Here is an 11,925-nt window from a genome sequence, read left to right on the forward strand (position 1 = left end):
TATTTAAAGTTGTTAGAATGTTGTCAGGAAAATAATAATAGGTCAAATAGCTGGTTTTTAGGCGGATTTTCCAAGCTGTAAGAATAGATTAAATGAGATCGACTAATCCGTCCCGTATTTCTATGCGGAGTCACTAGAGGAAGGCTAGGGTTATTTGTAAGTTTAGTTTCAAAATTATTTAGGTAAATGTAAAATCAGTCAATTAGAGAAGGATTAACAAGGCATAGTTATGCTAAAACGTCTCGATATTCAGGGTTTCCGCCAGTAAGATAAGAACGGCAACGTCTGGACCCAAGAAACGGGCGTGTCGAAGCGAAGTGTCGAATTCAGGAGAGATCTCCGAAGAATAATGGACAAAGTCATTCCAAATTTTGCTGTGGATCGCGCATTCCCTGAATCTCGATAAGCTCTGTCGCGTGTCAATAAACTAATTAATAATGTTGTTCGAGCCCGTTGTGTCGTTATTTTGTTTGTTTTTTGAAATCCAGACTCGTTATGATACTGGTCATAACGATATATAGATAAATAAAGAAATAATCCATCAGGTTACAATATAATCGTCTTAAGTCCGAGCTATCATTTATTAATTTCTTTAAAAATTGTATATAATTTTATTGTTTCACTTCAAAACTTTGAAATAAATAATTAAAACAGTTTTTTAAATTAAAAAAAGTATTAAATAATTATTTGACATATTGGTACTTTGCTATAATAAGTGTAACTGACTGCAACTGAAATAATAATAATTTAATATCAATTTTATGCATATTCTGTTTCTCAACCTTCATATTGCCGTAACATTTTGAAATATAAAAATTCTGAGGGATATAAAAGACGCCTGTATATTAGATAGTACGAAAAAAAAAATCTGCAACGCTTTTCGAGATCCCAGTGTCGGCAAATCCTAATACACATTCTATTGTTATCGTATTTTTATTTTATTGTAAATACATTAAGCTAATTCAAACAAATTCGGAAATTTCTGTTAATTTTACATTCGCTATCATTAACGTCGTTTGTTTACAAGTTATTAGTTGAGTATGTTTTATACATGTCGCTGATTATTTTAGCCATAGGCACATTTCCAATCGTTTTTTTAAAGAATAAATCCTCGATCGTATCGTCTAGGATACAATTTAAAGACAGCACAAGTTGCATCAATTCCTTGAACCGTAACGGTTGGTTTGGTTTTACCTCCTCGACAAATTTATTCAATTTCAGCTGCAGGTAATTCCTTACAAAGTTTATATAAACGGCATTAGTTAACATTTTAATTCGATCACTGTCACTTTTACGTTTGTTTCTCACGAAAGGACTAAAAAGCACGATCAGCCTCAGATAAGTAAACTCGTACTGATCAAGGTTAAATTGGTTAACGTCGGTCAAAAGTTCGTGGAAATCTTTCAGTTTGTGGTACTCCTTCAGCTGTAAAACTCTGCAGGTTTCTAACCAGGCGGATAGTTCCTCGAAGGGTAAGAACTGGGTCGCTCCTAAAATAAAAAGCTCTTTCCAGCATTCTTCGACGAGTAACAGTTGGTCTGTAAATGGTAGGCTTGTAAAGGCTGCGATGTTCTTGACCCATTGCATGTTCATGAAAAGAAGTTGGGCTGCGTTTTCACACAGATCGATCTCCCTCTCTATCTGTAAAAAAATAACGCCGTATTAAATTAGTACAGAGTAAAAATCAACTCCAATTTTTAGAGACACCTTAATTTTGGTGCGAAGTTAATAGTTATTTATGTTTGTAATCAGTGTATTATACATAACAATTAATTGAAGGTAAAATGTCAATGTCGACTATGCAAAGCTGTTATAACACACAAAATTCTTATTAGTACAGTCATTGAAGCTTTACAGGTCAGAATTCTTTGAAACGGAACCGATCGACTTGCAGATAGTTAGAGAAAAGGTCAATGAACAGTAGTGACATAGCGCCGATTGACGCTTCCACCCTGTTGGGTGTTGACACCCCCTTCTCGGGAGTGGAAATTTATTTTTCAAAAATAACGCTGAAAATCGATAGAGAATCAAATTTTGAGCAAAAATATTCGAAAAATTTTTTTGAGAAATCAATATTTTTTTAGTTATTCATAATTGAAAACACTTTTTCAAAGTATTTTTCGCGATTAACTCAAAAACTACGCATTTTATTAAAAAAAGTGTAATGAACAAAAATGTAGCTTATAAATAAACAAAGAAAATCGTTTTTTAAAAAGTGTTGTACCTCCTACACAAAGCGAAATATAGTTAGTGGAAGGGGACATGTTTTGGGGGGGAATACTCGAATCGATGTATTCAACGTCAAATAACGGAAAAAAGATTAATTTTACGTGTATAACGCTCCTGGAGTTTTTTGTAGTACTCAAAAAGACCTTCAAAATGAGCACTTATAAAAGTTAATTAGAGCAAAATTGAAGGAGTTATCGTCAAAAACAGATGGGTTGCTCATATTTTTTAAGGAAAAATGAGCAGTAAACGCTGTACCATTTCCATCAGAATTAAAATTAATCGTAGACCCTTTACAATTAGTTTTGTTTTAGTGTTTTTCATACGATCCTGAAGTTAGACCGGTTTAGAATGCGTATTTTTTTAATAATGTACGGTAAAAGTTGAAAACGTATTTTTCATTATTCAAAAAAAATTGCCTTATTTATATAATAACTCTGAAACTATGAAAGATACGTAAAAAATGATAGACAACAAAAATGTAGCTTTTTTTTCAACAAATATTTTGCTTTTTTTATTCCTATAGCATAAAAAATAAAGGAGATATCGCCGCTTGAAGTATCCATTTTAGTGAAAAAACGACCTGTCTCGAGCCCTTCGATCCTTTCCCTTTAAAAAACGAAGGACTTAAAAGGTTTTATATGCAAACGATCTTACAGCTCTTGAAATTATCTTTAAAATGCTTTTTTGTAGGATACTATAGCTTCAAAATTAACCGAGTTATGGTAAAAAAACCAATGACATTTTTTCGGAGCAAAATAGGCTTTCTCATTTTTATATATTATATATTATATTATACAAATAAAATAAGTAAAAAAATTTAGTGTGATTATTTATATGCAGCGTAGCAATTTTTTTTATGATTGATTATATTTAAAAATCGATTATAATAAAAATATTTTACATTAATATTGGTAAAAGGGTAGTTTATAAGAGTTGAAAATGGCAAAAGTAAAATATTCTTTCATAAACAATATAAGGGAATTTTTATTTTAAATTATTGCACAATTATAGCATTCCAAGATTTAAAACGTAATTTTTTATCATTTTTTTAGCACAGGGCTGATTTATAAGGGTTGAAAAGTGTTATGAGATACACATTCTTTCATAAGCAATGAGGGAATTTTTATTTGAAATAATTGCACCGTTAAAGCATTATCATTTTTTATCATTTTTGTCAATACAGGTAGTTTTTAAAAATTGAAAGGGAAAAATTCTCTTATTAGTTATAAGGTAACTTTTATTTTAAATAATTGCACGATTTATTTATTCCAAATCTTTAAAAAGAAATTTTTATATCATTATTTTTTGCATAGGGGTAGTTTTTAAGGGTTAAATAAAGGGTCGAAAATATCAAATATATCATAAAACATGTTCGAAAACATGGAACATTATTTAATCTTTATGCTTGAACAAAATTTGTATCAATAAAATGCTTAAAACTTAATTTTTTTCAATTAGGGCTAGTTTTTACCCCTAAGAAACAAAAAACGTCAATCGGGCTTATATCACTTTTGAACGAAGTTGAGCCTTATTCTAAATTTTCATGCAAATCCATGCAGTTTCAAAGAATTCGGAGGTTACAGCTGATTTTCAGCTTCAATGACTGTACTATATCCATTTATTAATGAAAATAAATTAATGAAAAAATTGTAAGACTGTGTCCAATTTTTAAGTTTTTTTCCTTATTGTCAATCTGGGTGGTCGAGGGGTTGTATGCATGAACCTTAGACTTTAAAAAAGCCCGAAGAAAAGAGTCCAATGGTGTTAAATTGCATGATCTGCAGTAATTTGACTGGTCCTCACAAAAAACTGGATTATAATGTCGCGATAACGAGCACCATTAAGTGTTACTGCCTTATCAGTTGCATTTTGGAAGAAGAATGACCCGATGATGCCTTCAGCCCAAAATCAGCGCCAAACAGTGACTCATTGTGGATGCATTTGTTTGTCGCCCAACAATTTTCTGAACCCCAAATGCGACAATTTTGTCAATTAACGAAGCCGTCAAGATGAAGATGATTTTGTTCGAAAAACCAGCATCTGCTTGTTGTTCCATAATTCATTCAACGCACTGCAGTAGGCTTCATTTCTTGAGTCATTTGAATTTTGAAGCATGAAGATGCAAATCTTTCGTGAGAATGCGATGGCGAGAGAATTCATGTTCCTGGACTCTCAGCAACACTCTCATGGAACTGCTTCGATATTTTTTGTTGAACGACTTGTTGAAGGACGGCGAGACTGTTTAACATCAGTAATTGGTTCAGTCCCCCTGAATTTTTCAATTAATCTATTCACAATTGATGAATTGAAGATGCTGTCTTTTTTGTTCGTTGGCAAATCTTGCGCGAATTTTGGGACACCCGATATATAGAAATGGAAATATTTATAATAAATGGTTGAGTTCGAATAAAATGTTATATGTTAATATGCATTTTTTCCATTATACAAGTATCTAGTACTATAACGAATTTCATTATAATCCTGATATTAAAATACAGCATTTCAATGCTCGTATTATATTTTATAGTGTTTACTTACTCCATTTAAAGGTAGAGCACTAGACCAAGCGTATTTCAGAGAAGAGGAACTGTTACTTAAACTGCCCAAAGGTAGTTTTTTATAGGCTGCTTCACTTAAGGCATTGGATTGTGGAAGAACGGTCCCAATATCTTTACCAAACTCTTGACTGATGGTTTTGGTTTTACGAGAACCTCTCTCATGTTGGACAGCTAAAACCAGATTATAAGAGTATTAAATAATGATATGAAAGGAGATGACTTCACTAAAAATATCATTATTTTTAGGAGACTTTCAATGAATACACTGAATATCTTTGCTATTAGTGAGACTTAATTTCTCGCTTGTTCAGAAAATATTCAAGCTCTATTTATTGCAAAAAGAGCAAATTTCCGAGCGGCTTTTACTTGACCCTGGGACAATTTTTTTATAACTCTGTTTTTCACGTTCTACTTTGTTAGTTGTCAAGAGAGCAACTTAATTTCATTTTTTTGAAATTTTTCTTTTTCGATACATTTCTTTGGATGAATTTGAACCTGTCTACGATATTAACGTCTAAAATTAACGTTTAGTAATTAAACAATTACTTACAAAAAAATGAAAGAAATTGGCCATTAGATTGACCGTCTTTTCCATAAACATCATAGCTTTTTGCAATTTGCATGCGCATGCGCAATTTTGAAAAGTGATTTTTCCCCGTTCGACCTTTATTTTGCAGTTAACAATTTAGTGAAATATGACTTTAGGTACCTTAAATTGCAGGTAATTTAATTGTCTACATCATAAAATAACTAATTTTCCGATAGGCTGTCTAGATTTTCATTGGCTGTAACAAAAGTGGGAAAACACAGACAATTTTTCTTGTCCGCGTAGAGGGCGCAGCAAATTGCATACGATACTTAAAAAATCTGTATACAATAGGTGAAAGATATCAATTTTGCCATGAAATTTTATGAAAATAAGTTTTCTCTATCTCTTAAAATAAAAAAGTTAGACGGCTCTAAACTTTCGGTACTTTTCCGGTTTTTTTATGATTGTTCAAAAAGTTGGCCATGAATCTCAAAGAGTGACCGCAAAAAACCTGTGATTTTCGCCCGTTTTTTTTTGCAATTCGCAGAGAATTAAAAAAATACATAAAAATATGTTTTTGGTCGCAAATTACTTGTAAAAAACTGAAATGAGCATAGTTTTTAGTATTTTGAAAATTTAAAAAATCACCCCTACCTAAGGTTTGAAAAAATGCCAAAAATGAAGAATTTGAATATTACCAATTGATATAAATACTATTAGCATGTGAATTATCTTAATATATTTTTTTTGGAATTTTTACAATAATTATTTCTGACATTCTCTATTTTTGGGGATGATTCCACCCCCTGAGCGCGCTTAAGGGTGAATTTTCTAATTCAACATGCTTATTTTATTCATGAGAATAAATCTTTCTTTGTATCGAGAATCATTCGAAAGAAAAATTCACATGCTAATAGTTGTTATATTTATTGGTAATATTCAATTCTTCATATTGGGCGTCTTTTCAACCCCTAAATAGGGGTGATTTTTGAAAATTTTCAAAAAACTAAAAGCTATGCTCATCTTAATTTTTCTACGACGAGTAATTTGAGACCAAAAACATGTTTTTATCTATTTTCTTTAGTTCTCTGCGAATTGTGAAAAAACGGACGATTTTTGCGGTCACTACAAGCACGAAGGCCACAAAAAATGCAACAAAAAAACAGATAAAAAATTTTGAAGTATCGTATATTAAAAGTGAGATACATAGGAGTAGCCCTCTTGTAGTAGACAGCCTGTATATGTTGGTCCACTTAAAACTAGAAAGAGATCACCTTATAGCATAGTGATTCTAGAATTTACATTTTATTTACATTATTATTAAATTAAAACAATATCACTCGTTGTCAGTTCCCGAGCAAAGTACACAATCTCGCATTAATAGAACAAAAATAGTTTAAGTAAACGTTTTAGATCTATATCGATGTATATTAAAGTGTTTTCAAAACATCAGATAATAAACAGCGCTATCTGTAGATTGTATGGTATTCCATATCGTTTCTAAAGACTGCTGTTGCCCTCACATTTAAAATTATTACTGCTAAATCACCTCGCATAATTAAACGTCACATTTTTATCTTGACAAACATTCATAGGGAAAAAATTTTAAAAAGTTAGTTTAGACAGTTGTTCTTGAAATAATCAGTCTTTTTCAAATATTTTTTAAACCAGCGATTTTCTAAATAACCCAAGAAAAATATTTCAAGCACTTACGATATTGTAAGACACATTCGTTGGTGACCATAGATTTGACCTTTACCTCAATTTGCAAGGTCAGATCAAAATTTGATAAGAAATACTGTGTCTCATTTTTATGAATTGCTCATTGTCAAACTGTAGACGATCATCAATTCGAAGACTTACAGTGAAAAATTTAAGAGCCAAAGATGGTTCAACGATATTAACGTTGCCTATTTCATCAGTTTTAAGCTTTTTGTTATCTTTGTATCTTTATCTAATATATTTTTCAAACTTCACCCAGGTTTCCAATACAAACGTCGAACCGTTTGATCATACCGAACCTATTCAGAATCCAAATCAGTACTGAAATTGTCACAAATATTTGACTTCAAAGATATACGAAAGACATTAAAATTATTTTGAAAATCATCATTTAAAAAGATGCTTATTTGTTAACTTGTTGTTTTTCCTACTTAACGGAAATGGCATTTCTAACCTAATCTGAAATAGGCAAATTGGACTAACTGGACTTCAACAGAATGAACTTTTTGATCAACTTACCATCTTTATTCATCCCAACCTGCAAACATCTCCTCAAGCGGCAGGCCTTGCATTGATTTCTGTGCGTCTTGTCGATAATACAGGTGTTTTTTATCACAGCCCTGCACAAGTACTGGCGGCTGCTACGTATGGACCTCTTGAAGAAACCAGCACAGCCATCGCAAGCGAAAATGCTGTAGTGCTTTCCAGAGGAAAAGTCCCCGCAAACTTCACAGGGAATGTCTAATATCCTACCTGAAATTGAAATACTATGATAAATACGTTTTCTTCAATTGCGTTACTAATATATCACATATTGCAAGAACGAGTCTATTTAAATTAAAAAAAGTATTGCGCGCTTTGTTATATACAGGGTGGTCAAATGAAAACGAAACAGAGCCATTTTCAGGAACTGCGTCAAGATTGTAGAAAAACGCTCAGACCCGTCGATTTTAGATTAAAGGGGGACATTATTTGCTGGTATTTTTGACTCCGCCACTTTCACCCCCAAGCAAGGGTAAGCATCACCCCAAAATATTTAAATGGCATTAGGGGTTGAGTAATATTTTTTTTTAAAGCTCTTACAATTCTCTTTACAACAGACTTTAAATTTTATAATTCCGCCCAATACTTATTAAGAATTTTGATTTTAAAGTTGAAACTTATGTACAAACAATTAGTAACGGTAAAAATGTCAGTCATTCGAGTTAAGTACGCCAATGGTATAAATTTAGTATTTCTTGCGTTACATTGGTTTTTGGCGATTTGTTATCACTTTCGTAAAAAAAAACAAAATTGTAAAAAACAGAAATGAATGCTATACACACACAATGAACGTAAAATTAGTGGATTCCAAATTATTTTCTAGTATTATTTGGAAGCGTTGGTTGGTAGTTTATTTAATTGTGTTTTTGAAAATTAAACACTATGGTTTATTCCATTGCGGAAAGGGTAGATATCATTTCGCTTTACTTTATGAACAATAAATGTGCGAATAGAACAGCTCAGCTATTTAATGAACAACATCAAGATCGACATGTCAGGAGGAAGTATGTTCTAGAGTTAGTAAAAAAATTTCAAGAGACAGGGAACGTAGCCAATAAAAAACGAGAAATTGAAAAACCTATAGTTAATGAAGCTAGTGAAGTTGCAGTTTTGGGACAAGTTCATCTTGATCCTACATTAAGTACGAGGCAGCTGGCATCTGTGTCTGGGATCAATCGAACTAGCATACAAACCATTTTGAAGAAGAATAAATTCCATCCATACAAAATACATTTAGTCCAGGAACTTCATGAGGATGATTATGACCGCCGTTTGCAATTTTGCGAAATAATGAGTGAGCGAGCAGGGAACGATCCACAGTTCCTTTTTAACATCTGTTTTTCTGATGAATGCAGTTTTTTCTTGAACGGGACGGTAAATCGTCACAATTGCCGCTATTGGTCCGATTCAAACCCAAGAGTTTTTCACGAGGTGCATACACAGCAACCGGAAAAATTAAATGTATGGGCTGGAATTTTCGGTGACCGGCTGGTGGGTCCTTTTTTTCTACCTGGTAATTTGACTGGCCAAATGTATTTGCAATTACTGGAAGACGCTATTGACCCTGCCTTGACTGATATTATTGAAAATGTTCCAGAGTATGATGAAGATCATTTGATTTTTCAACAGGACGGTGCTCCTCCGCATTATGCGTTAATTGTCCGTCAGTATTTGGACCAACGTTTTCTACGGAATTGGATTGGGAGAAGAGGCAGCATTGAGTGGCCTCCACGATCACCGGATTTATCGCCCCTTGATTTCTTTTTGTGGGGATACCTAAAAAGTAAAATCTATAAAACACAGCCAGCGTCGCTGGAAGATTTGCGTCAAAGAATCGTCGACGAATGCCGTCGAATCACTCCGGAAATGCTTCGGAATGTGCGCGAACGTTTCGAACAAAATCTTTATTCTTGTATGGAAGCGGGCGGTCATCAGTTTGAACATTTAATCAACTAAGTAGTAAGTAAGCAACTAAACATAATTTAAATTTTAAAATGTAAATTTTTTTCAAAGTATTGGGCGGAATTATAAAATTTAAAGTCTGTTGTAAAGAGAATTGTAAGAGCTTTCAAAAGAAATATTACTCAACCCCCAATGCCATTTAAATATTTTGGGGTGATGCTTACCCTTGCTTGGGGGTGAAAGTGACGGAGTCAAAAATACCAGCAAAGAATGTCCTCCTTTAATCTAAAATCGACAGGTCTGAGCGTTTTTCTACAATCTTGACACAGTTCCTGAAAATGGCTCTGTTTCGTTTTCATTTGGCCACCCTATATAACAATTTGACTGTTTTTGGGGATTTTGGGCTGCTTGGTTCGACGTCGGGAAATTTGGAAAGAGGTGAAACTTTGCAAATCCCATGACGCGTCGTCCTGGGTCTCTCCGTCGCCGTCGACAGCATCTTCCTCTGTCGACGCCGGCTGTTGCGTTTGGAGAGACTTGGGAGCTTCTTGGAGCGAAATATTTTTATTATCATGTACGCCGAAATTCTTTAAATATAAGTCGTAATTCTACGTCCACATTTTTACAATTTAAACGTGTATGACATTTTTTCCTAAGTCATTGCATATGGCGGCTTAAGGTTATCGATTTGTCATCTTTCTGTGATTCGTGCAGATTTTATCTAACCACAACACTCAGCTTTTCAAGATTTAACCAAACAAATAAATTAAATTTAAAGTGGTTTATTGAGAAAGAAATCATTATCGAATCAACTTTCATATATTTACCTACGTAAAACTTTTTAAGTGGTTACGGAAATATCGATCTCAAAAATTAAATTCCTTCATATATTTTTATTCAAATGTATAAGAAATTGGAAATTACAAATAATTTTTCTAATATATGTACTTCGAAATATTAATGAAACGATTGATACACTTTCCTTTTTTTTTGGGGCAATTTAATCCACCAAAAGATCATCTAATCCAGTGGCTCCCAAACGTTCTGAAGTTACAAGCAGTTACAATCCAACGAAAAATTGTCTAACCTATTGTAAAATCTTTTATCTGCTCCCACTATAGTAAATATACTATTAATACATTGTTTTTATGGAGGTAAGTGGATTTTACCGTAGAAGTAGAAGTTGCTATGGACAACGGAAGGTAAGTGAGGTAACTTACCTCCCTAGGAAAAAATGCGACTTCGAGTTATAAATGCAAATTTTATGAACAAATAAATAGAAATATTTGAGCAACATTACATTTTATTAATTATTATGAATGAATATTTATAGTAATTGTACAGTTATTACATTTAGTAACATTTATATAATCTGGATAATTGTTCCCCTCACGTTTATTAATCGTCACATTTTTCTCAAAATGATTTGACCGCTCCATTTCACTCACCGGAGGCTCAATATTATCTAACTGATCCATTAAAACAGCATGATGCGACATCCTACTAGAACCAGGAGTTGAAGTGTCATTGTAAAGAATCCTGTTGGCAATTTCATTTTTGTTACTTAAACTGTCAACAACATGTAGCTGATTTCTACCCACCATGTCTCTTGATTGCTAATACATTAACTCTTGTATTAGCTAACGTTGACGATGTTCTTCGGAACGAATGGCCACTATATGTTTTAGGATGTTCTAGTTTCAAAAACTGTGCAATCTTATTAGGAATCATAGAAATGGTATTCTTGCCGACTGGTTGGTTGTAACATCTACCTCCTTGACAGCGCATAAAAAAGCGCGAAATTTCAGTTTTAATTTCCAATCTAATTTTGATATACCTGTATTTTTTGAGAATTTCTAAGTGACAAATAGAACCCATACGAGAATTAATTATAAACGTACGTGACATACCATTTTTAGAATATGGAATTGTAATTACAATAATGTCATGGAAATTTTTGAAATTGATGTTGTCCAAAGTAAGTTTACTTAACTCATCAGAAAGCCATGCTTCTGCAATGCCTAATAGCTGTTTTACATTGACAATTTATTCATGAATAAATTAACGAAATTCTTCATGAATTAATTCACGAATTTATTGGTAAACAGTGTGGTTTTACACTGCTACAGATTTTGTCAAGTTTTTTGAAGTATCAATCAGTTCTACCAATGAATAAAAGAAGCAAATAAATTTCAAAAATGTCACCTTTCCACTCATAATTGTAGTGATACAACAGCGGTACCGTTCTAACACATATTATATAAATATTAGTTTTTGTAAGTAACAAATCAGTAAAAACAATGCAAAACTAGCACGACGCCACACAATTATTTACATATTCCAATAACATAACCTCATTACTGATCTGAGGCTGGAAATCTGTTGGGTTGGTACTTCTGAACTTCACGAAGAAATTGACGAAAATTAGAACATGCTCTAATT

At 32.8% G+C, this 11,925-nt stretch overlaps 1 protein-coding gene across 1 annotated transcript in view; it reads right to left on the minus strand.

Moving 5' to 3' along the window:
- Positions 1-890: 890 nt before the first annotated feature.
- Positions 891-11,925, minus strand: part of LOC108915101 (nuclear receptor subfamily 2 group E member 1-like) — a 13,007-nt gene continuing 1,972 nt past the window's right edge. Inside the window, exons 2-4 of the mRNA XM_018721065.2 lie at positions 7,558-7,791; positions 4,768-4,958; positions 891-1,641 (exon numbers count right to left, since the gene is read on the minus strand). Of these exons, the coding sequence (XP_018576581.2) occupies positions 1,021-1,641; positions 4,768-4,958; positions 7,558-7,791 (1,046 nt within the window). The 3' untranslated portion in view covers positions 891-1,020. The remainder of the gene's footprint in view (positions 1,642-4,767; positions 4,959-7,557; positions 7,792-11,925) is intronic.

This window comes from Anoplophora glabripennis, unplaced genomic scaffold (genome assembly GCF_000390285.2).
Source record: "Anoplophora glabripennis isolate ALB-LARVAE unplaced genomic scaffold, Agla_2.0 scaffold970, whole genome shotgun sequence".
Lineage (NCBI taxonomy): Eukaryota > Metazoa > Arthropoda > Insecta > Coleoptera > Cerambycidae > Anoplophora > Anoplophora glabripennis.